Here is a 27,605-nt window from a genome sequence, read left to right as displayed (position 1 = left end):
CCCGGTCATGTAATTATGGTATTAATTAAGGTACGGTCATTGCAATGTGAGCACATGCAATATTGACATCACAGAGGATGCAACGTGAGTATGGTCTAAAACAGACATATCATGCTAATAATCAATTTGCGGTATTTGTATTTGTCATGTCTACTCAGGAGGAAAATAGTCCAGTGATGCTTAAAAACAATTAGTCTCATTGATTGGTTTCCTGATTACACTTGCTGCACACTCCTGATTTGAATTCCTCAACAAGGGTCTTGTATTTTCTCATATCACCTTTTGAACCCTGGTCTCCCATATGGGAAACTAAACATGTACCAGCGAAAGAGGAATTGATTGATTGATTGAAAACTTTATTAACAGATTGCAGAATGGGTACAGTACAGTACAGCTCAATACATACAATTGTTAAGAGGATGCAGACCAGAGAAAGACTTTCGTCTTGTTTACATCAGGGTCCCCCATTTTCAATTCATCGTAACATATATGATATACATGACATACAGATAGACAGTACTGCTACATCTATACATTTATGACATACCAGATTTGCAAATACAGTACTGTTTGTGATACAAAAAGAGTCCAGGGTAGAAGTGGGGGGGGGGGGGGGGGGGGTTGGGTAGGAGGGGTGGGTGGGGGACACTGTACAACTGTACAACCAAAACTGTACATTGGAATATTGACAAGACCATACTTGGTAATTTACTGTACATTGGAGGGGGTTGTGTCTCCCTTATGTGTTTTTTGAGAGTGTTTTTGAAAGTGGGTAGTGATTCACATTCCTTTACAGCTTTGGGTAGGGCGTTCCACATTGATGTGGCATAATTGCGAAACGTGTTTAGTCCCTTGTTTGAGCCGAATCTGGGTTTAACATGATTTGTGGAGCTCCCTCTGGTGTTGTGATCGTGGTATTCACTGACCTTTGGGAAGTATTTTGACATGTACATGGGTACCTTGGTCGTGTAGTGTATCTTGTAGACCAGGCCCATTGCAAGTTGCTGTACTCTGTCGTCTACTCTAAGCCATCCTAGGTTGTCAAAGTGGGCAGGGGTGAGGTGGGTTCTAGGAGTAAGGTCAAGCAGGAACCAGGAACACGCTGGGAGATATGGGAAAACAAACATCTACCAGTATGCTAAAGGCAGGTTCAATGAAAGGTTATTATAGTTAACGAAATAAAAAATTATATTAAAGAAAAGAAAATCTGTGATATTGTCCTTTATCCTGTAGACTAGAGTTTTGTCATGACATGAGCACGAGGCGCCCTCTAGTGTTGATAAAACAGTGCTCCAGTTACATTGTTTAGATAACTTCACTACCCAGCGTTCATTGCGATTTAAAGTTACCCTACATTTTGCCTGGAACTATATAAATCATATTGACCTACTAATGCATTAATTTCAGACAGTGTTCATCTGTCAATAACCAATGACTAGCTTTTCTGAATAATATCAGGCAAGTCAACATATTTTGTCCTTTTATTTTTCTTTACTCCGAAATGTGGACCGTAAACGAGTAGGCATAATGTAGACAGCATGCCGCTGTGTTAGAGGTCCGCAGCATCCAGTGTCATTCTCGAAGACTTGGTGAATTAAATGGAAATACTGCCAGGCTGTATTTAACCGGCTTAATCTTGGCTTTGTTATTACACTACCTTGGTCGTGAAGTTGCAATATTCAGTTGGTCGTTTGTAAAGTGCAATGTTTATAATCTTTTCCTCAAACTGAGTTACGCAATCCGACACGTGATTGAATTTTCCAGGTGACCTTCCATGTCGAAAACGACGCGTCCTATGGGTTTCCCTCATTTAAATTACCTACTTGTCACGTCATTTTTTGCATGGCCAGTCACCTGCACTGCTGCACAGCTCCGTTTGAGGAAAAGCCATATGAGCAAACTGCTGGGTTTATAATCGTTGCATTTTGGGGGGGCCTATGAACAAGACAGGGCCAGTCATAAAAGACAATTCACGATAACATGTTCATTCTCAAGCAATAATTGGCACCAAATAAGGTACTTTGAAATACCCAGTAACTAATAATCTATCACAAACCAATGCAATATCATGTTCAGGGATTTTCAAAAAAATACAGAAGACCTGGAAGAGTAGGGGTGGTCAGGTGGCGTATCGGAGATTGCGTTCGTCACCAACGCCGGAGACGCTGTATTCGCCTGTTCGAATCCAGCTCCCGGCGTGTCACCAGCTTGGCTGGCCGTTCACACTAATACAATTGGCAGTATTAGATGGTGGGAAAGCTGGCGGCGTGGGTCCGGGTCGTTGTAAACAGCGACTCCTACAGTTCGGTCGGGGCGCCTGCTCAGCGCGGATAGGATCTAAGGGGGGTAGTGTGATCCTTCCACACGTTACACCCTCTCAGTGAGAGTCCACGCTGCCAGGTGAAAATAAGCGGTTGATTGGCTAGACGTGTGTCGGAGGAAGCACGTGATAGCCTCCACTCTCCCAGACCGACTGTGGGGGTAAGTGCGCAGTGACTAGGAAGGGGGATTGGGAATTGACATAACGACTAACATTGGGATGGGAGAAAATCGGAGGAAAAAGGAGGGGGAAAAAGATTAAAAAAAATAAATAAAAAAAGAAGACCTGGAATTTTGACATGTTTAAAAAAAACATTCCTGTATGTCTTTTCACAATTGTAAACTTTTAAAGTAATTACATTATTTTCTGTACTAGAGCGTAATGAATGGCATTACATATATTCACATTATCTTCGCAATTGAATGACTTGCCAGTGAGAGGTGTTATTCATCCATGGATATTTTTTTTATTAATTTATTATGTTTTAACCCTTTCACTACCACATACCAAAAATGGTTAACCCTTTCGCTGCCACAGGACAAATGGTTAATCCTTTCACTACCACATTACAGAAAGTTAACCCTTTCACTACCACAATACAGACGGTTAACCATTTGGCCAAATGGTGGCGCTATAACAATGAACTTCCTGGTTCGATTCCCGCTCCTCCCGGGCAGCTTGTCGGAGTGTCCTTGAGCAAGATACTTAACCCCTAATTGCTCCCAATGAGCAGGTTGGCACCTTGCATGATTGCCTCTGCCATCGGTGTGTGAATTTGACGAACAAAATTGTAAAGCACTTTGGATAAAAGCGCTATATAAATGCACCATTTACCATTTGATCTTTACTATGATAATCATCCTAGCTAACATCCCCTTTATTTTAGACAAACAGCAGCTAGGGAACTGACCCCAGACCATCACCTCATTCTAGATTACTGGTGGAGACAGACAAGAGACAAAGAGACACAATGTTACCTTTCTTGGAAACTTGATAATACTCTTACGGCAATTCAAATACTTGCATTAAAAATCATTTTGACTGTAAATCCCATTAAGGGTTTATCTTCACTTTAAAAAGGAAGAATGCCGTCAAATTCGGACAAAAATAATTGAATGAAGTTTCCAAGCTAGTGGGAAACTGACTAACATTCCTGCTGGCTATTTAATTTTTCTCTCATCCAGGAATGAAAACACTGAGATGATGAGGCAAATTCAAGAATGAGTTTTCACTTCAGGCAACTTCTAACTTCAAAAGCCAAACAAAATTAAGCATACAGCAATTACCCCAGTCCTAGTTGGAACACATTTCCAGTCATCTTGCACGCCGTGCCTGTTATATTTGTATAATGTGTATACAGTCTTTGGTGTGAATCACCTCAGGGAGCCAAATATTATAATTCAAACCATAGTCTGGGTGAATACTCTTTACCTCATGCCCATCTTACATGTCGTGGCCTCACACAGCGCTGCTGGTCTCTCCGTCTCAGAGATGACAGAGCATAAATATGCAGCAGCATCCCCTGGTTGGTTATTACTCAACGTTGTGAAATCTTACATAAATGTTTTTTTATGAATGACAATATTTGAGGAGCCTCATAATAGGGGCTTTCATTCTCGTATATGTGCCTGTTTTACAAGAAGTTTCATAGTCCTTGCTGTTTTACAGACGCTGTCAGTGGACCCTGTCAGTAGCACTGTTGATGGGAGCTATTTTTTGTATATAGTGTCTCTGTGGCACAATGTTGCTGAGGATGTGCTTCATCTCGATATTCAGTTCAATTCACTTTCTGGCATTGGTGTGCTTATATCAAACACCATGAATTGTTTTTCACTGCTGTGTTTTTTTATTTATTTATTTTTATTTATCCTTTATTTATCCAGGAATGTCCCATTGAGATACAAGATCTCTTCTTCCAGGGAGTCCTGACGAACACGGCACACAACAAGTTTCAACATAAAACAGGGCATTAAACAAAAAACATACAATTCAAATATAAATACAGAAGGCCATTTGTGCAGTGGCAAGGAGCATAATCAGATCAGCAATAGCATCAGGTAAAACAGTTACATGTTTCATAAAGGGCTAATCGTAGCATACCTTTAAAAGCATTCACAGTAGGAAGTGCCTCTAGACAAAGTTTTACTTGCAGCGTATTCCATAAAAAGGGAGCATAGTGGGAGAATGCAGCTTTACCAAGCTCTGACTGCATCAAAGGAACATTTAAAAGCATCCCATTTGCTGCTCGTCTGGTATTAAAAAAGCAAGTATAAAAGGACAGAAGTCTGGAGATATATAAGGGCAGCTTACCTAGCAATGACTTAAGGATAAAAATCAACATGTGTGATTGTCTTCTTTGGTACAGAGAGGACCATCCTAATGACTGATACAAAGTGCAGTGGTGGGTGCGAGAGCCTGCACCCGTTACAAAACGTATGGCAGTATGGTACGCAGAATCCAGCTTTTTAAGCAGGGAGGAAGGAGCATGCATATAGATTACATCGCCATAGTCTAATACAGGCAGAAAGGAACTCTGCACAATTCTCTTCCTGGCTTCAGACGGGAAACATTTCTTTAACCGGAAGAAAAAGCCCAGTTTAGGTCTAAGTTTTCTCAGTAGGTTCCCAATATGAACATCAAAGGCCATCTTTTCATCAATCCATATGCCCAGATATTTATAGGGTGCTACTTTGTCAAGGCATGTCCCTTCCAGTGTCAGAATCGGAGGGACAGCTGTATTAGCTCGAGAGCGAGAGAAGGTCATGTACTTGGTCTTTTTTGCATTAAGGACCAGTCTTAGCCTTAGCAAGGAGTGTTGTAGTGTATTAAAAGCATCCTGTAGAAGCTCTATGGCCTGAGTTAAAGAGGAAGCCACTGTGTAAACAACTGTATCATCGGCGTATAAATGAAAACGTGCTGGGTTTATCCCATTTCCTAGTTCATTTATAAAGATGGAAAATAAGACAGGGGCCAAAATAGAACCTTGTGGAACACCTTTGTTTACAGTAAGAGCAGCTGAGGTATAATCTTCTACTGAAACACACATGAGTTCTTTCAGATAGATAGTTTTTAAACCAGCTCAAAGCCATTTTACCAAGACCTATGCAGCCAAGCCTCTGCAGTAGCAATGCATGATCCACAGAATCAAAAGCTTTAGACAGATCAACAAACAATGCTGCACAGTGTTTTTTCTTGTCCAGTGCTTCAATTATGTCATTTGAGACTAGCATAGTCACTGAAGTAGTACTATGGCCTGATCTGAAGCCTGACTGAGACTTGTTAAGAATATTATGGTCAGTTAGAAACATTTTCAGTTGTTCGTTTACAAGAGATTAAAATACTTTGGCCATTACAGACAGTCTGGAAATAGGGCGATAATTATTTAGGTCAGAGGGGTCTCCGCCCTTTAACAAGGGGAGAACCATGGCCGACTTCCATGAGCTAGGTAATTCACTGTGTTACACAGTATTATTCTTTTGGGTGATTATTGTTTTTTCCAAGATAGAGTTAGTAAAGCAGATTGGTAGGCCTATGTGAAGAGGCAATGTATTTAAGGATTTGCATAATCCCTTCATATCATGGCACATCCCATCCTCGCAATTCAACTCGCAACAGTGAGGCTGACCATGCATATTTAACATTAAAAAAAAGTTCTTGCTTTGCGGACAAGTCAGATCATATTCACTGTTTGTTAATGTCAGAATATCGCAGGTGTATTGCTAATGAAATAATATCCATAAAAGGTATCTATAATCTACCATATATATATGTTTATCTATCCGTCTATAATTGTATCTATTGTAAATTACTTAAACAAGTCTGTACAATCAACTGCTATATTAAAGCTGTGTGTTCATACAGGGAATGTCAAATCCATACATTATTGTTAGGAGACAAGAGTCTGTGTTCTAAAATTGTTGTAATCCAATCCTAACTAGCTGCAATACCTATTCCTTTATTTGGTTTTGTATCAGTCTTGTATTCTGCTGCTATTCTGAAGAAGCAACATCATTGGCTCAGTGACAACATAAAATAAGCTTGATTCCTTCTGCTCTGGGCAGAATGGAGGTCTGCCCGTTGCAATGATCAATTCCTCAATTCCTTGCAACGTATCATTTTCCTGTCTGTAATAATTGTTTGATTCACTTGGAATAAACCGTTGAAAGATGTTTCTACCTTTCATTATTGGATATTATTGATAACCATGACAATTTTTATATTGAATATAGTCAGATATACGAGTCAATTTGGCTGACAATTTATATGTGATTATTTCACAATTTGTTGATTTGGTGATGGTATATCCCACAATTTGTTGACCTTAACCATAGGCAATGTTATTGACAGAAAGGCTTGCTAGCATAAAGTTAGCTTTCTGGGTCATTGTTGACACCTACTTCGGAGTTCCACAGGGGAGCTGCCTTGGTCCATTATTATTCTCACTATACATGCTGCCACTTGGAGACATCATTAGAAAGCACAATGTATGTTTCCATAGTTACACAGATGACACACAATTGTATATCTCCGCTGAACCAAATGATCACACAGCTATAAACTACATTTCCGCTTGTCTCTTAGCAATAAACAAATGGATGACGAACAACTTCCTAAAATTAAATGAGGGCAAAACTGAAATCCTACTAGTCGGTCCTATAACAAAAAGAAATGTTACAGAGCAATATGGGGCAACTTACTCCTTGGATCAAATCCGAAGTTACAAGTTTTGGTATTATAATAGACGACCTAAGCTTTAAATCACACATCAACAAGGTGACAAAAACATAATTTTCCACATTAGAAACATAGCTAAGGTACGGCCGTTTATAAATCAAAAAGTCGCTGAAAAACTGATCCATGCCTTTATCTCAAGCCGACTTGACTGCTGTAATGCACTCCTCACTGGCCTCCCAAAAAAAACACAGAACGACTCCAACTCATTCAAAACTCGGCAGCTAGGCTACTAACTACCAAGAGGAGAGACCACATCAGTCCTGTATTAGCTAACCTACACTGGCTTCCGGTAACATTTAGAATTGATTTCAAGGTCCTCCTCCTTATATACAAAGCACTAAATGGAACAGGACCAAGCTACATTGCAAATTCTCTAGTCAACTATGTGCCCCCTAGAACATTGCGATCATCTACTACTGGTCTATTGAAGGTTCCAAGCCACAGTCTAAGGAAAATCGGGGATGCAGCCTTTGCAAACTATATGCACCAAAGTTATGGAGCACACTACATATGGACATTAGGGAAGCTAGATCTCTTAATATTTTCAAAAATAAGCTAAAAACGTACCTCTTCACCATAGCCTTCTAATACACCCCGCTGTTGATTGTACTGTAGCACTATTTTACTCTGTCCATTCTATTGCATAATTTTACTATCTATTCTATTCTACTATTCTATTATTGCACTGTATTATTTTACTCTGTCTATTGCTTTTTATTACAGGTTCAAAACTGTCAGGTATTAAACTGTGTGGGTATCAAACAAGAGGCTTTAAAACTGTGTAGGACCCAGGCCTAGAACTGCACCCTGAGAGAGGGAACTGCACCCTGAGAGGAAGGTTTGCCCTGGGTGGGAGGTTCAAATGGTCAAAGTTGGTATAAAACAGGAGGGAAGACTGTCAAGTTTTAAACTGTGGATACCAAACAGAGAAGGTAAAGATGACTTTGAACTGTTGAACAGTAATCCAGAACTATTTTATTGCACTGTAAAATATATATTTTTTTTAATCTATTCTATTCTACAATTTTATTGCACTGCACTATTGCACTATTTTACTCTGTCTATTTTATCTTAGTCTTTTTATTATTGTCTATTTAAAACTGAATCAAACCATAAACAAGGTGGCCTGTTGGGATGTTAGATCCTAATGTAAAAATGTTTGATTTTATATGTCTGCACTTTATGTGCTCATTTTATGCCTGTATTTTTTCTGTTGTGAAGCACTTGAGCTGCAGTTTCTGTATGAAAGGTGCTATACTTTATTATTATTATTATTATTATTATTATTATTATTATTATTATTATTATTATTATTATTATTATTATTATTATTATTATTATTATTATTATTATTATTATTATTATTATTATTATTATTATTATTATTATTATTATTATTATTATTATTATTATTATTATTATTATTATTATTATTATTATTATTATTATTATTATTATTATTATTATTATTATTATTATTATTGTCACTGGCATCAGTCAAGTGACAGGTGATTGTCAGGCAGTTGCTAAGGTGGCACAGAGGGACTATAATGAAAGTCAGCAGTGAGCAAAGCATAAATAAATAAAAATCTTTATATTTGAATGTTGAAAATATTAATAAATGACATATATCTTTTGTATTTGGCAAGTGGCCATGATATAAGCAGAATAATCAACTTGTAGGTGTGTGTTAAACAGTAATCCAGAACTATTTTATTGCACTGTAAAATATATATATCTTTTAATCTATTCTATTCTACAATTTTATTGCACTGCACTATTGCAATATTTTACTCTGTCTATTTTATCTTAGTCTTTTTATTATTGTCTATTTAAAACTGAATCAAACCATAAACAAGGTGACCTGTTGGGATGTTAGATCCTAATGTAAAACATTTTGATTTATATGTCTGCACTTTATGTGCTCATTTTATGCCTGTCTTTTTTCTGTTGTGAAGCACTTTGAGCTGCAGTTTCTGTATGAAAGGTGCTATACAAATAAAGTTTATTATTATTATTATTATTATTATTATTATTATTATTATTATTATTATTATTATTATTATTATTATTATTATTATTATTATTATTATTATTATTATTATTATTATTATTATTATTATTATTATTATTATTATTATTATTATTATTATTATTATTATTATTATTATTATTATTATTATTATTATTATTATTATTATTATTGTCACTGGCATCAGTCAAGTGACAGGTGGTTGTCAGGCAGTTGCTAAGGTGGCACAGAGGGACTATAATGAAAGTCAGCAGTGAGCAAAGCATAAATAAAAAAAACTCTTTAATGTTGAAAATATTAATAAATGACATATATCTTTTGTATTTGGCTAGTGGCCATGATATAAGCAGAATAATCAACTTGTAGGTGTGTGTTAAATAGTTTTAAGGCACTTTGCAGAGGCAACCACCTTCCGCTGTATATGCCAGGTGGTTCTTCTCCTCCATGTTGTGCCCTCAAAAACCTCCATCGACCTCCACCTCGACCACCCCTACCGGTCGCCTCAGGCTGACGCCAACCTTTTGCTACTCATCAGGACCAAGCTCCGGACCTGGGGTGACAGGGCCTTTGCTGCAGCTTCCCCCTCCCTCTGGAATGGTTTGGTTTGGTTTGGTTTGGCTGTTCTTTTTTTACACAGTAAAGCGTCTTTGAGCACTGTGAAAAGCGCTATATAAATTGAATATATTATTATCATTATCATTATTAATAAAACTGTTTAACACACATAGTGTTCATTATCCCTTACAGATACCTCTACTCCTCATCTGTCACACTCAAGCTATATAAAGGTGGTTATAGTTAATTACATTACCAGTATTGTTATCCTTATTTCCCATTCTCTATTTTCTTAGAGTATGCTAATTGTATGATTACTGTGTCAATTGGATCAAGTTGATGTGGCCAATGCATAATAGTGTAATTGCTGCACACACACTCTTGATATGAATTCATTGACTTGTGCTTTCTCATATTGCTATACTGTATATAATGCCAACAACAACAAAAGTCACAATATCACATTTTTCCATTATCATACAGGCAACAGGCCTAATTCGAACCCTGGGCTCCCTATGGGAAACTAAACATATTGTGTACTTACAAAACTAACAAAAAAATATATACAGAAATTGTCTTCAGTTTCAGTCTCTGTCAATTTGCACAAATGTATCAACATGTCAAGTGTGAGGAGGCTTGCACCTGTTCATTGAGACTGGGATGGGATGTCTACACAACTGTAATTGCCTTCACAAAGTGTTGTGTTTGTACACAATACCTATTATGGACTTCTTAACTATTTCCCCAGATAAATATTATATACAACATATTACATAATATAGTATAAAGAAAACTCATGACATGAGCTTGAAGCGCTCCCTAGTGTTGATAAAACATTGCTCCAGTTACATTGTTCAGAACATCACTACCCAGCATTCATTGCGATTTAAAGTTAACCTAAATCTTGCCTGGAACCATATAAATCATTCTAACACATTCATTTCAGACATGATAAAAATATTGATCATCTGCCAATAACCAACGGCTACAGCTTTTCTGAATAATCTTGGGAATGTTAATATATTTGCGATATTTTTCTTTTCTTCTTCTAAAAGTGGACCGGCGTAAACGACCAGGCATATGTATAGACAGCCATGTCGCGTTTGAGGTCCGCAGCCTCCAGTGTCATTGGTGAATGACCGAAGATGTCGCATAGTAGGTTGTTTGCCAGGCTGCTCTGTAAGTATTTAACCGGTTATAATGATTCTCCTTTATAAACTATTTAACACTTTAACATGTCAGAGAAGTATATCCATGGTCTCTGTTGTCAACGCTATCTGGGCTTTGTAGGTCTATTATTACAGTGTTGCCACAGACAAGAAGCTTCTGCTGCTGACAGGCGAGCTAACGTTAGCCTGCATTAGACACTGCAGCTGGAGTTAGACAGCTAGCTAGCTACTTTACCATCAGTCAGATAGCCAACAAGCTAGCTTGCTGCCAGCCAGAGCAAAGAACTGCACTTTGACCTCTCCTGTCCTTTTGTCTTTATTTAGCTAGCGTGTAACGTTGCATTCATTATGTAAGGTCAATGTGAATGTTACACGTTTGCCTGCCATGTTATTATGATGACGACTCGAGCTAACTAGCAGCTGATGATATGTCAATAATATCCATGCTTGCAATTTGCTGTGATAAGATTTGACAGCTGAGCCAACAATAGTTAGCTACCAAATAGCTATTTAGACTTCTCACTGACTAGAGTCATCAATGGTTGTCCGCATTGAACTTCTGTCCATAAAGGAATATGATCTGATATACCATATAGACCAGGCTATATTCATTCTTTCCATCCATAACATAAGATTTCTAAATGACTTCTAATGATCACAGGGTCACATGGTTCCTAAAGACATTTGAGCAGTCTTGTGCTCGGGTTGTTGTGTGCTCTGTGACCTCAGTCCTGCCCACCCAAACGGTTATTTTTATCTTTTAAGTATTGGTAAACAGCTAAGGAAATCCCAACATTGATTAGGCTCCTCCACGAGTTGATTGCCACACCTCAATAATGTCTATCCCTAAATCCCCAAATCAAATTCTATATACTAGCTTGAAGATGGTCACCCTGTCTGAAACGGTTAGGCTAAAGGTTTGACGTATTTACTTACCAAGTCTTTGGACAGGTCTCAGGAGGACAAGGGGAATTTAATGAATGATCAAATAATGAAGTAATATATTATACTTCTTGATGATTTGAATTTAATTAAGTAATATATGGATTTGGTTTGAATTAAGTAATATATTCAACTTTTTGCTGAATGAGTTGGGCTACCTCCTGAAAAATTATGAGCACTAGATTTAAAGAGGAACTACACCTAATTTCTACTTATTACTTTTCTGGTTTCTAGCTCTGGGAGAGAGTAGCTCATAAATATTGATTGAACTGTCTTAGTACATGGAAATAACACAATCTTTAATTTTAGGATGTCCGTTTTAATTTAAAGAGGGTTGTTCTGTATTTTATTGCATGTGGGAAAACTCACATTTTACAGATTTGTTGACTTAATCAACATCCTAGCCTAATCAATTGGTCGGCAAAGTCCTATGACTATTAGTTGACTTAAGCATTTTTTTGTTGAGATCTTATAAATGTGGACAGTATCTGTAGCAACAACCAAATGATGGTTACAGTGCATTTGGTAGGTAAAAAAAACAATCTGTAGCTTCACCAGCTAAATGATGGTTACATAAAAAAAACTCTGTTTTCTTGCCGAATGCAATTTTTTAAGGATACCCAATATACAATGCACTGCTTTTGGATTTTGGAAAATATCTTGCAGACAGACTGAATAGGTGCAGATAGGAGGTTTCTCATCATCCAAAGTCTAAAATCGTGCAGATAGGAGGTTGTGCATTTCAGCCATCGATTTGATAGGTAAACAACCAGAATCGGTTGGATCCACCAGCCACTGTTTCCTACCCTGATGCACAAACACATCTTCTAAGAACACGTTGCATGTGAACATAGAACTTTTCATGTGCATAGAGAAAGTTCCAACCCCTTCTCGTACCAGTATCCATCATTTGATTGAATAATCCAGTGATCGGTATTCTGAATAATAGGCCCTTTTTACAGCAGATGTTTTGACTCATAGATGGGTAAACGGCGGTATAACCATAGAATAATGAATATATATCGTTACTCCCATGTTTACCCATTTTACGCCAAGCCAAAGCTACTAGTTAGGCTACTACTATAAGAAGAGGACTGGTCACATCATATAATCAAACTTTGTGTGAGGACTAGAGTTCTCTTCCAGTGCTCAATAACTTCTGCGATCCATCTTCTTGCAGTCCTAGGTGATCTCACTGTATGCACCCCCCTCGCTTTCTCCTTCCAGTGCAGCAAGCAGGTGTGAGGCACTGTTATACTGCCTCAAGGAAGAATCTCTTTATCGACAAGGACACCAAGGTCATTTGCCAAGGCTTCACAGGAAAGCAGGTTTGTATACCGTCCAAGCTTGAGGGCCGCTGTGACGTTTCACACCGTCAACACACATTGTGTTGTTATTTCTCGCTCTGTTGCAGACGTCATAACAGCTTATAGTAATCTCGCTGCGACATTGTTAATATGAACATGTACACAATGCACACTAGGGATGGGAGAACAAATTGTCCGACCCATCGGAACCGTGCGCCTCTGTGCTTATCGATGCCGGCATGTATTTCTTGGGCGTGTTGCGCGTCTAGGAACTTGCAACAAGAAGTCACGGTGGCGAGGAGGAAACGGTCCAAAGCGTGGCTTCATTTCATAAACACAGATGACAACAGTGCTGGTTGTAATGTCTGTCAAATAAAATGATAATTTCCCAATTATATGCATTATGAATATATCACACGGTTTCAATACTCGCTTGCCACAATAACAATACCAGTTGTGAAGGCTGAACTAGCCTATAGCTTATTCTAGAATTTGTTTTCATGTAATAAAATGTCAGCAATAGAATATTTTATATATTTGTAAGACAATAGATAGGTAGGAGGTTGAAAGGAAAAACGAGTGTGTATATATTAGGGCTGTCAAAGTTAATGCTTTAACTTTGCAGATTAATTTAAATAATTGAAAGCATTAAAATAAATTAATCTAGATTAATCTATGGAGTGAAAAATCTTAATTTTAGTGCTGCGGATATAAGAAAGAGGTCTAGCTGAGTCAATGTTGATGGTTTTGTTGAACATTTGTATTTCACAGGAGAGAAACTGTATTCAAAGAAAGCTATTAAAATAGTCTTTGAATCTAAATATACTTTCTTTGTATTGATTTTACATAAATTCCCTGATTTTTCTCAAGTAAATATCTGTTACAAGCTTCGGTCTTAAGTAGAAAAATGCTATTTTTAATCTAGATTAATTAGTAATTTTTTTTAATATATTGACAGCACTAATAATTATGTATGTGAACAAATATGTGCCCTTGTCAAAGGTATGATTTTGAGAGGCCATTGTCATCTTTTGCTGGATCAAGAGGGCTTCCTTTCCCAGACAGAAAATTTATCGGGAATCGATAAAAGAATCTTACTGATAAGCAGTATTGATAATGACATTGGTATAAATTAAAACCCTTATCAATTCCCATCCCTAGTGATGCGCGCACACACACACACACACACACACACACACACACACACACACACACACACACACACACACGCGTACGTCTCACACACACTCCCAATCTCACTCTGTGATTAACAAGACTGCAGTGGATTTCAGCTGCACCTCATTTCCCCAACATCGCGTTTGAAGGACATGAAAGATTGCAGAAATTGTCTTTGAACCCTGCCTAGTCGGGGGAAAAAAAGGCAAGTCTTCCAACAAGCAAGCAATTCTCACCACAGATTGATACGCCTCCTCTATATTCCTTAATTATACACATTTATTTTTCATCTCCACTTCCTCTTCTCGCATGATAAGAGGTCCGTTAAATATAGTCCTAATGAACACTGGTTATAAATGAGGAATTTACGAGGAATTAATGGAGTCTTGAGTGTCATCGCTGCACATCGACTTTCCTTCCCGGCTTGATAAGCAAGTCATTTTTCAAGTTTTTTAGTCGTACACATTAGTGAGAAGTTGAGCAGTGTTTGGCAAAAAGAGCAACGTTAGCGGTGCACCATCGCTTTGAATATAAAAGAGTAAAAAATAAAAAAAGGGGGTGAGAAAATACTGTAGAAATGATGAGATCACAATCCCGCCCTCTTTTCTTGATCCTCCAATCGCAACTGTCGCTTGTAATTGGAGGATCAAGAAAAGAGGGTGGGATTGAGATGGGTCCATTGGAGAGGAAGTGCTGATTTTCCATGATTTCTGTGCTCTCTTTTAACATTGTAATAAAAAAAACGAAGGTAATACTAATTTACGTTTTTTTTTTTTTTTTTTTTTTTTTTATTATTGCAAAACAAAAATTATTAAAAGTCAGTACTCAACACACAATGCATAATGAAACTAACCATCAAGGTGGCTAAAATGACATGCAAGTACAGAAACAGAAAACAAAAAAAAGTCTATAATAATATTTTACCGTATACAGTGTATATCCAACGAAATTACCAATTATACCAATGCCTTATACAGGATATACCCCTAATACCTATTTTCTAAAACCCTACACACGTATGCTCCAGCTCGAACCCCCCCCTCCCGGACCCCTCCTTGGATAGTACCTCCATTATCCCTCACTCCTAACCAGACACTACCATTATAAGCTAGCTTTTATTCTCTCCACCACTTCTAACCACATTGACATTTTGGATTAGTTGAGACCCAGAATTCTTGCTGTAGATATTTCTTGATAAATCACATCGAGATATGTAAGAAACCAAACCTTCCGGCACATTTTTTCCGGTTGGAACCAGCGTGATGCGATCAGTTTTTTAGCTACTGTGATACCCGATAAAACCAATCTCTTTAGCTGTGGATTTACTGCAAACTCAAAAACATCATTCAATAGTAATACAGAGGGGTGTACTGGTATATTCCAAGATACGAGTTTTGATAATTGATGGGTCACATCTTTCCAGAATGCCTTAACTGGTGGGCAGTCCCAATACATGTGCATAAATGTCCCTTTGTCTCCATTTGTACATTGGGAGCATTTTGAGTCTTGTTTAAGACCCATTCTGTTCACAACCTCTTAACTATTTAACTAAGGTGTTTCAACATCCTCTGCAATGATTAACCCACACCGATGGGATCAAGACTGTATTCAGTATGGCTGCCCCCTCAGTCCTCCTTATGTACCCCACAATGCAAATGCAATGCGTCTTAACACATTGCTGTTGGCTAACATTAGCTACCAAAAATAGTGTCCATGTCTGAAATCCCTCAGTACCTACACAATCAGACGGAAGCTAATATCCCTACCACCACGCACACTATGCTTTCAGAAGCTACTGTTCACTAGATTCACCCAGTAGGTTAAAATTCAGCTGCTGCTGTGCAGTAGGGAAGTTACGTTTTTGTCCCGCCCCTTGAAAAACAAATAACATTGTATATAATAATAATAATACATTTATTTTATATAGTGCCTTACATTAGGCATCTCAAAGTGCTTTACATACATGGCATTATAGCATACGGACAAACACAGTACATGGACAAACACAGTACATGGACTTTTACAATGACGACATGGTGGGCATAATACAGAGAGAGGGAGACAGCTTAGAGACAAGACAGAGAGAATTTTTTTTTAATAAATAATAATACTAAAATATAGGTGTGTACAGATGTGAAAATGTAAGTGATGCAGGGGTTCGGGGGTCAGGAGTGTGGGTATGCAAGATTGAACAGGCGGGTCTTATTATAACCGTAGCAATAGCATGTAAAAACCTTAGATTTAGACTTTAATGTCCTCCATGAGGCGATTTGTGGTACAGCACAGAAGACGCATTAAAAGCACACTAGATAAACACAAAAACAATAGTCCAAGATCATCTATAGCAGCCATCATAAATATCATCTATAGCAGCCATCATAAATATCATCACAGTCCAGGCAGGCATTTAATGTGCATGTCAATAACTGTATACCAACACTTGTAATAAAAAATGAATAGAGTATACTGCACATCCCCTATGTATCCATGTATTCCACATCCCCTAGTCCAGTGGTTCTCAAACTTTTTACACCAAGTACCACCTGAGAACGTAGCTGGCTCTCCAAGTACCACCATATGACCGGCGTTAAAATACAGTCTATTAGCTATGCACAGTTCACGCAGGAGGCAAATGTATTCCTAATACCATTATTTATTGTTAACTTTTGTCAGACACAGCCACAATGTACAAAGGGATAGCACTAGAACTAGCAATGCAAGGGGCATTGAGAACATAATAACTAACATTCTCACATAGCAAGTGAGAAAATTAAGAACAACTGTATTTCAGCAAATGTACTTAATTCTCTATCTTTCTCTCTCTCTCTCTCACTCTCTCTCTCTCTCTCTCTCTTTCTCTCACACAGCAAGCAATTGTCCGTCATTCTCACACACACACACACACACACACACACACACACACACACACACACACACACACACACACACACACACACACAATTATTTTGTTACAAAAACTTAATTTCCTGCATTCTGGTGCAGGCATTTTTGAATGCCAGTGTTTGTGATGGGCATCACAAATTATTGTAAAAAAGAAAAGAAAACGCATATTCAATACATTTTTGAATGTTTACCCTTTAAATGCCAGTTTGTGTGATGGCATCACAAATTATTGTTAAAAAAAACACAAAAAGTAAAATATTTACAATATATCAAATGCAAAGTACATTTTTCTGGGGGGGATTATTACAGGCTAGGCATGTGTCAATGATTAGCAGCAACACATATTTTGATGGATTTTTTTGTAATGTCAGATTTAACACCAACTATTTTCAGAAAAGTGGGAGTATTTCATTTTGTATCTGACATTACAAGAAATCTAAAAATAAATGGTTATGATCAGGGCTGAAGTTGAATTAAATATTTATAACGGTTTAGACTGCAATACTCTCTGTCACAGTGATCTCCTGGTTGTTCTCCACTTAGATTATCTAACTATCGCGCTGCCGCAACCAGAAACACTGGCCTGGCCTGCTTCTAAGTTCAGTGGCCTGACTGCAACATTTTTTTTTCTTTTTTTAGCTTTTTTGGAAATGTTTTCAAGTACCACCAGCAGTACCACCAAGTACCACTAGTGGTACGCGTACCACAGTTTGAGAACCACTGCCCTAGTCCATGGATTCTACAGTTACAGATGGTACAGGTCAGTCTGGTCAGGTACAGGTGGTACAGCTTGTTCAGGTCAGGTACAGGTCAGTCAGTCTGGTCAGGTACAGGTCAGTCTGCTGCTCCCCCATGATTTCCCCACAGGTCTTCCCAAATTGTTCTAATTTGTTGTTTTGGAATGTCCATACCACCATACAATACAGTAACAAAAGGATATTCCTCAATACAATATTTGTAAAAATAGAGTGAGAATTTTGTTATGAACATTAGAGTTCAGTTTTTTAGGAAAGTAAATGTTGACCCTTAGCATGTCCGCCCCAATCTCCTCACCTCTGATCCTGTGGGTGGTGGAGCTGGAGCATCACATCTAACATCTAAAATCACGTCTTTGGTCTTGGATGTGTTCATATTCAGACGTGAGGCCTCACACCAGTAGATGGCGTCATTTAGAACTGGACTGTGGCAGTTGACCTTGCTTCCTACAGGGCTCCCCGACACAGGCAGAGATGGTGGTATCAACAGCAGACGAGTTTATTGAAGAGATGGCAATATGTTACAAGCCAGAGCAGATGGAAACCTGTCATGACGGAAGCTCTCTCTTTCATGTGTGTGTGAGGATGGCTGATTTTCCCTGTGCACATTGATTAACATTAACTCAATGTACAACAGGTGCGCGGCAACCCCTGCTCCAAGGTCTGATGCGGGCAACAGTGGCTCAGGAGGTAGAGCGGTCGTCTGGTAATCGGAAGGCTCCCGGTTCGATTCCCGCTCCTCCCGGGTAGCGTGTCAAAGTGTCCTTGAGCAAGACACTTGACCCCTAATTTCTCCCGATGAGCAGGTTGGCACCTTGCATAGTTGCCTCTGCCTTCGGTATGTGAATGTGAGGAACAAATTGTAAAAGTTTTGGATAAAAGCAGTCCATTTACCATTAGCTTGACCCAGGGCAGGAGCGGCTGCTCCCAGGTCTGATTGCTTGACCCAGGGCAGGTGTTGCTTAAACTAGCCACACCCACATCGACCATGTACGACGTCATCCTGCTCTACTAGGCTGACCAAGGTGGTGTCATCCACAAACGTAATGTGTCCAGGGCATCTGCTGCAGTCTTTCTACAGTATGTAACCAAGGTGACGGCACACTGCCCTGTGGATGTGCCAATAGAGGTAAATGCACCTCTGATGGTGTTGCCTGCTCTTAACCTCTGAGATCTGACCATAATCCATGTGATTCGTTTTGAGTCCAGTCCAAAAGGCGCCTTCAGTCTTGTCAGCCAGGATTAATGGGTGCATTGTATTAAATGCAGGAGGGAAAACCTGCAAAGAGGACTCGTGCGTTTTGTTTTTTACAACCCTCCAGATGCATATACGGAAAGTTTAAAAGCGGTACAATGGCGCCATCTGTCCCTCTCGCAGAGCGATAAGCAAATTGTAGCGCGTCCTGCTTACATGAGTTGATAATGTGGGTTTTTAATAATCATCTGGAGTGACTTAAGTACCAGTGAGGCGAGGGACATGGGCCTGTGGTCGTTAGGAGAGGATGGATGGGGGACTTTCGGAAGGGGGACCGTGATTGATGTTTACCACAGTGACGCGACCACCTGGGTATCCAGTGAATCCCACTCGGTCTCAACACCCTGCCACCGGTGTTATCGGGCCCCTGGGCTGTCTCGCGTGTTGGTGCTCTCGAAGCTGCACCACCTCCTCCATGACGAGTGTGTCCCGTGCATTCTCCATCCCGCCGTTGTCCGTAAATGGGTGACAAAAGAATTCGCCTTGTTGGCTGATGAGAGGCACACAGGGGTCCAATTTCTTCCCTTAAGCCGTAAGGTCCCCCAATTGGGGGACCCTGCTTTTCTTTATCATAAATCGATCAATAGAGACCGTATTAGATCCCCAATGATCATATCATGGGGTATCATTGGAAAGCCACACTCATTTGCTACAACCCTGTCCAAACATTTTCGAGATCGCCAAATGATTGACGGAGCTAGAGCCCCCGGAGGTCGGGGGTGGTAATGTGTACTTTGGCGCACGCCTCACATATCGGCATGTAACTCGAGAACCGCTGAACGGATCTTGTCACCTGAAAGGGCAATTGACAGGCAACAAATGGGGCTTTAATTATATCTATATATTGTATTAAAGGAAATGCACACCCGAGCCGCTAGAGGTCGGCAAAGTGGCGCGTTGTGAATCGTCCTCATGAGGGCCCACATGTAAGTTTTTTAAAATGTATTTATCTTTTTTTTAGCCAAGAGTAAAGACCACAACCCTATCAAAACAGTAGTCAAAGTGTATATTTTCATTTTTACAGATGTTTTGTAAGATTTACCGAAAATAAGAATTTATCGAAAAAATTCTAATTATATCTCTTATCGTAAAACCGTGAGGAAATGACTAAATCCAGATTTAACCCTGCCATTGGAAAGAGGAGCCTTTTCCCTATTCATAGATGTATGATTTGGCCATAATAAGGTCAAGGTCAAATATGAATTTATAATTAAAATCGATTATCATTTATTACTGTATCTACAAATCCTTCTATTTAATCATCTTTACTTATTAATTTGCTTAGATTTTTTGTACACTTGATCTCAATAAGGTGGTGAATGAGCTCATGGAGCGAAATCTCTTTGTTACAATTGTAACATGGTGTTATTCACCGGCACAGATGCAAAAAAATATCATCATTTATATTCTCCTTTTTTTCATTACAATTTACTCAAGCCTAGTAACAGACACAATATTTCTGACACTGGGAATACATACCCCCAGTTCCCTAGATGTTCCTAGATACCAAGAACCTGCAAATTGACCTTGTAGAAGTGGAGCAATCTTCCATTTACTTAGGCATTTACCTTTAGGCGAAATTTCAGAAAATAGGTCTACAGCTTAATAGGTCTACAGCTTAACAGGTTAAAGTTCAAGTTCTCAAGTTCTTTAATAGTTGTCATACAGAAGTACAGAATACTTTCATACAAAATGCTTCTTACTGTTACGCTCCAGAGACTGTGCTAGACAAGATAGTATCAAATAACATAATAACATAATATAGCATGAATTTAGAAGAAGAAAATGAGGTCACAGTGTTCGGTATAGACATATGTACAATGTTCTGAGTTACCATATAATATACAATACACAATACTATGCAGTGTACTAATGTACAGTACTATCTAGTGCAAAGCAGAAATGGGATGAGGTACAATTTTAGGTACAATTTACAGTAAGGTGTACGAGTTGTAGTGCAATCCTTCATCCATAAATATAAAGTGTGGGGAGTGGGTGCCACAGTGTGTTTGTTTAAAGTGGGTGTGTGCTATAAGTGTGTGGAGTGGGTGCTACAGTGTGTTTGTTTAAAGTGAGTGTGTGCGTGTGGATGTGTGTGCTATGTGCGTTTGGTGGTTGTTGTTGTGTAGTGTTCATTCATTGTTCGTTTAGCAGCCTGATGGCCTGGGGATAGAAGCTTCTTCTGAGTCTTTCTGTGCTCGCCTTGAGACTCCTGTATCGCTTGCCTGACGGCAGCAGTTCAAAGAGGCAGTTGTTCGGGTGACTGGAGTCTTTAATGATTCTCTTAGCCTTGCCCTTGCAACGCTTGTAGTAAATGTTCTGGAGGGTGGGGAGCCCCCCTCCAATTGTGCGTTCGGCTGAACGTGTCACTCTTTGTAGTCTGCTTTGGTCTTGTGCAGTGCTATTCCCAAACCAGGAGGTGATGTTGCCGGTCAAGATGCTCTCTATTGTACATGAGTAGAAGTTCTTAAGGATCTTCTGGCTGACTTGGAACTTCCTTAGGCGCCTGAGGAAGTAGAGGCGTTGTCGTGCCTTCTTCACAACACTGTTAATGTGTGTGGTCCATGTCAAGTCCTCGGATATGTAGGCTCCGAGGTACTTAAAGCTGTTGACTCTCTCAACCGGTGCCCCGTCGATGCTGAGGGGGCTGTAGTCCTTGACCCCCGACCTCCTGAAGTCCACAATCATCTCCTTTGTTTTGCTGACGTTCAGGGAGAGGCTGTTTTCCTGGCACCATCCCGCCAGGACCTTGACCTCTTCCAGGTAGGCCCTCTCGTCGTTGGCAGAGATCAGGCCCACCACCACTGTGTCGTCAGCAAATTTGACGATTGTATTGCTACTCCGCTGAGCCACACAGTCGTGTGTGTACAGGGAGTAGAGGAGGGGACTCAGAACACAGCCCTGGGGGGCCCCTATGTTGAGGGTGATGGATGAGGAGGTGCAGTTGCCTGCTCTCACCACCTGGGGTCTGCCAGTCAGGAAGTCCAAGACCCACTGGCAGAGGTCATAGCCCAAGCCCAGGTCCCTGAGCTTGGCTATGAGTATGGAGGGGACTATGGTATTGAATGCCGAGCTGTAGTCGATGAATAGCATTCTCACATAGTTCCCCTGCCTCTTGTCCAGGTGTGATGCTGCTGTGTGCAGCACATGGGATATGGCGTCCTCCGTGGACCTGTTGGGGCGGTATGCAAATTGCAGGGGGTCCATGTTGATGGGGAGGGAGGAGCAGATGTAGCCCTTTACTAGCTTCTCGAAGCACTTCATGGCTATGGAGGTGAGAGCTACAGGGCGGTAGTCGTTGAGGCAAGCGGGCTTGGATTTTTTGGGTACAGGGATAATAGTGGACTTCTTCAGGCAGGTGGGGATGACAGCCTGTTCTAAGGACAGGTTAAATATGTCAGTGAATACTGGGGCCAGTTGGTCGGCACAGACTTTTAGGACGCGGCCGGGGATGCCGTCTGGACCTGCTGCCTTCCTGATATTCACTTTTTTAAAGGTCCGCCTCACCTCATGCTCTGTTACCCTGAACACTGCGCCTCCATCAGCAGCCGACCCCCCCCCCCCATTGCCGAGGCTTGTGAGCTGGTGTTGTTATTACCAGCATCAAACCTCGCATAGAAGGTATTGAGGTCATTTGCTAAGGAGATGTCACTGCTCAGTTTGAGGGAGGCGGGCATTCGCCATGGTCTTCATGTTAGCCAATGCAGCCCTAGCGTTGCCCTCAGTCAGGGTGCACTGTACCTTGTCCCTGTTGCTGCGGCCTCATTGTTTACCTTCCTCTGTATATCCTTCCTGTCGGCTTCCAGTGGAAAAACATCTCTCTTCCCTCCGTTAATACCTCCTTTTAACCCTTTAGTCGCCCACTGCTTGTTGCTTGGCCACACCTTCCTGGGCTGATTTGATTATTTTACATAACATTTTCATAACAAATCACATTCATCAAAATGAATCAAACGGAACTGTGGTCAAAATGCAATATTTTATGACTCATCAAATCGCTGTCTGCATATCGATTTGGATTAAAAAAGATGTTGAATGGAATTGTGGCACATTTAATCACGTACACACCCCCGTTCATGGTTGCTTTATCTCATTCACCTTTATACTCGGGTCCATGACCATGAAGCTTGTATCTACAGTGAGTGCCAAAGCCGGTCGCTTAAAGTCTGCATGCGTATATCCGTATCTGCTGTTAATTAATATTTCAGTATCTACAACACTGATCTGACAAGCCGGCGTGAGCCTCTGACATTTCATCTCTACCGAGGTGGAAAATGTGCACACGTTCGATGCGAAAGTCTGGTTTTTGGTGAATGCTTCGATCGCCTGCTGCCTCAAAGTCTTCGGGAACTTTGAAAAGCACTCCCTGGATAGATTCCGGTCAGAGAGAAGAGGACTATATAGTCGACTATAATCAAGACGAATGTACAGAAGGAAACAGTCAAATCTCTACTTGGATAATTATGGCTGCATCGCATTGACTTTAAAGGTGCTGTTTTAAGTGGTATTTTCTTTAATATAAGTAGTCTAGACATACATGTTAAATAATAATAATAGCTCTACATTCCAACAGACATCACTGATATAGTGTTTGGTCAGTAACATGGGTCTCCCAGTCCCTCCGCTCTGCAGTAAATACAAAATAAATGTTATAGTATCCTGTTCTCACTTCATCCAATCGGGAGAGAGAACTCTACACTGCAAAAATTGTCTGACAAGAACTAAAATCTAGTTTTGGGCAAATATGGGCATGAAACGTAACATTTTAAGTAAAATAATCTGCCAGTGCAGTAAGCACATTTTGCTTGGTAAGATTCATAAGAAATAAGTTAAATTATCTAGGGTTCTCGCTCCTGATTGGATAAAGTGGGAAGGGATACCATAAAATGTATTTTGTGTTTACTGCAGAGCTGGGGGACTGGGAGACCCATGTTACAATACTGACAACACTCTATATCAGTGATGGCTGTCGGAATCTAGAGCTATTGAACACTTATTCTAACAAAGAAATACCACTTACAGCGTATTTAATGAATTTATTCATCAATGTATCTGTCTGTATATTCGGGGGGTGAGCTGAAGTCAGGCTAACCATATAGGTTGTGGCTGTCCATGGCTGTCTCAATTCCACAGCTGCCCTTCAGCCTTTCTCCACCTTCCTGCTCCTGTCTGTAATGATACCTCAAGGTCACTAACTCTCTGTCTCCCTCTAGGGGACGTTTCACAGTCAGCAGTCTCTGGACTATGGCTCCCGGTTGGTCGGCGGCGTCTCCCCCGGCAAGGGGGGCAAGACTCACCTGGGCCAGCCGGTCTTCAACTCAGTCAAGGAGGTTTGGACGCTTCTCCCTTCTCTGCATGTTCCCTGTCAGCACGTTGGAAACGGCTCATGTGAAGTTTCAGAGGATAGTTTTAATAAATTAAAAAAGGAACATTAAGAAGGGTAGGAAATGTATGGCATTTGTCAAAAATGGGATCCCCTGACATTCAGCTAATGGCCCTTGAAGGACTTTGAAGCCTATCAAATAATGTGTTTTTTCTTTGAGAGACATTAGGTGGCACTGTTGCATTGCTTGTTAGAACGTCCGTGTGTGGTCGGCGCCTCCATAACGAGCCTCACTGTGTGCTTCAGGCCAGAGAGGCCACCGGGGCGCACGCCACCGTGATCTACGTGCCCCCTCCCTTCGCGGCGGCCGCCATCATCGAGGCCATCGACGCCCAGATGCCCCTGGTGGTGTGTATCACAGAGGGCATCCCCCAGCAGGACATGGTGAGGGTTAAACACCGCCTGCTGCGCCAGGCGCACACCCGCCTCATAGGCCCCAACTGCCCCGGGGTCATCAACGTGAGTACACACACACACACACACACACACGCACTTGCATTTAGCTTATCCAAACTGACTTATACAAGTCAGCAGGAGGCTGACTCTCTGGCAGCTAAGGGACAGTGGCATTGTCTGTCAAATAGTGTCGAACTTGAGTGTTACACTCTTGAGTGCATAGTAGTATAGACATTTTGCATGATCGGTAGTAGTATAAGTATAGTAGTAAGGTACATAATAGTAAAATACAGTAAGAAGGTTTGTTTTCTTTTTTTTTATTTCAGACAAACGCACACAGTGGTGGAAAAAGTAGAGATGCGTTGCTAAAAACACTATTGGAACTCTCACTTGAAACTCTACTAGAGTAAAAAGAAAAAAAAGTTAAAAGAGCCCCTGTGGATGTTTTAAAGCTTTAAAAATGTTTCCATGTTGAATAACAATTTATATAAATGTGGTTTCTCCACCAAGTCTTTCAATAAACGACTGAAAGTGTCTTGGCAGCATCTACACCTTTACCCTCACTGAGAATACAAGGATCTATGAATATCCCAATTGGCTCAGAGCACCCGTTGATGGTGGGTGGGGGGGGGGGGGGGGGGAACGGGGAACCCTGCATATATCGGTATTGGTTGATATCGGTATCGGAAATTAAGAGTTGGACAATATCGCTATCGGTAAAAAAGCCAATATCGAGCATCCCTAATGTCGATATCTACTCGTGCTTTCTGTCTACGCTGAAGCTAAAACCGCCAGGTTACCACATATTGGACCACGAGAGGTTCCACCTAGTGGTGACGTCACACATGCAACTCAGGTTTCAGGGAGGTACAGAGAAGCTCTCCCTCTCCACATGTGTAATGAGGTGCTCTGGTGACAAGTTCTGCACAAATAATAATCTGCAGTCAAAGTCATGCTTAGAGGAGTTAACCAAAAGAAAAACTTAAAAAGTAACAAGAAATGTAACAGCAAATGTAGGTCATTAAAGGCATAGTTTTCATTTTTGGACATTAGATGGTATTGAAATTCTTGCTAGTAGTGTAGTTGATACAATCCAATTTGTTTACTCGCAGAGTCCCATGGTTGGAGTTCTAGCCTGGTTCCAAGCAAATCGGGAAGCTTCAGACGGATAGCAAATCGGGTCATGAGACAAGAAAGTGTTAATCCACACCATAGCATGCAGGCAAAGGTGTTAACCATCCACAACAGAAAGCAGCAGGCCTGGCACATTGCCTATGCTTGATTCATGTTGGAAGCCCCAACAGGCACGTGCACACATAGAGCCCAAAGGGTGCTCGAGCACCTGCCCTTTTGTGCCTCATAAAAAGTGCCCTTTTTATGGCAAGTAGAAGAAGGGCATATAGACTGCCCTTCCAACTGAAAGATGTCAGGATAGAATCAAAATAAAAGTGTCTTTCAAGGATAAGCGAGCTCCAGCACTGATTATTATAGTTCAATATTCACCCAAACCCCCCAAATAGCATAAAAAGCCCCCCCCCCCGCCCAAAAAATGCCCTTTTCAGCCTTTGAGCACCTGCCCCTCTAAAGTCCTGTGCACGTCCCTGAGCCCCAACATGTAGTAATTGTAAATCAAGACATACCACTTGATGTCTAAAGTATGTCTATCCCTTTAAATGTACTTGAGTATCAAATTCCCAGATGTTTGGATTTATTCAGGTTCTGATTTTGTCAATCAAAATTCAAGACGTTTCCATTACAATTCCACTGCAGCCTATTTATTCTTGTTACTTGATACTTGTGTTTTTCAGTTTTAGCTAATGTGCCACAGGCTAGCCAAACATGTAAACTCAGTGTGTGCTCTTCTCAATCTGTTCCTTAAAGGGTTAGTTCACTATTTTTAACCCTCTGCCCTATTCCTTACCCAACACTGATGTTGTCGATCAGGAGAGTATTTTCTCAGTACGATCCATGCTGTTCTTCAGACTGGCTGGACACCCGCTGCTCCAGCTAGTTGTCCACAAACCAATGCAGCATTAAAGGGTTCACGCTCCTGTCTGTCCAAGCCCTGTAAACACAGCTGAAACCCACTCCACAGTGCACTCAAAGTAGATTTCAGCGTTGTTTTTGGGGCTTGTGCGCACAGGAAAGTGACCCCATTGACTTTGACAAATATATCGACCCCCCCCATGGCATCAGTTTAGAATCCAAACCGCGGTAGTGACTTCTAAAGATGTCTGTTGTGAGAACTATGTGTGTCTCGTGTGTTACTTACGCATCCATCTCAATCACATGCTGATATTGTGTTATTTCCAGCCTGGAGAATGCAAGATTGGGATCATGCCTGGACACATTCACAAGAAAGGAAGAATCGGTATGATTTCCCCTAAACTCATTAACATTTCTTATTACTATGTTTCCCATAAACCTATTAACATTTCTTATTACTAAAATTTTTTTAAGTAAGTAAAACACGGAAGTAAAAAAATCCACAATACAATGGCGGCCCGGTTGGAAAAGCTTTGTGCATCGCTGCACCAGGGAACACTCTTGTGAGTGACAGGTTCCATCTGGGACTATAAATTGAAAGTAAACTGCTGTTTAGAAGTTTCCCCCAATAGATGCCCCGGCCTCCTAATGACTTGTCAGCGGTGTGACGGGAGGACGCCCGGCGTCGCCG

General features: G+C 40.4%; 1 protein-coding gene across 1 annotated transcript in view; it reads left to right on the top strand.

Moving 5' to 3' along the window:
* Positions 1–10,748: 10,748 nt before the first annotated feature.
* Positions 10,749–27,605, top strand: part of suclg1 (succinate-CoA ligase GDP/ADP-forming subunit alph) — a 37,374-nt gene continuing 20,517 nt past the window's right edge. Inside the window, exons 1-5 of the mRNA XM_084318090.1 lie at positions 10,749–10,820; positions 12,980–13,080; positions 24,363–24,479; positions 24,779–24,991; positions 27,242–27,299. Of these exons, the coding sequence (XP_084174216.1) occupies positions 10,787–10,820; positions 12,980–13,080; positions 24,363–24,479; positions 24,779–24,991; positions 27,242–27,299 (523 nt within the window). The 5' untranslated portion in view covers positions 10,749–10,786. The remainder of the gene's footprint in view (positions 10,821–12,979; positions 13,081–24,362; positions 24,480–24,778; positions 24,992–27,241; positions 27,300–27,605) is intronic.

This window comes from Notolepis coatsorum, assembly GCF_963971535.1.
Source record: "Notolepis coatsorum genome assembly, chromosome: 7".
Classification (NCBI taxonomy): Eukaryota; Metazoa; Chordata; class Actinopteri; order Aulopiformes; family Paralepididae; genus Notolepis; species Notolepis coatsorum.
Note: the sequence above shows the minus strand (reverse complement) of the source record. Positions and strands in the feature narration are given on the sequence as shown.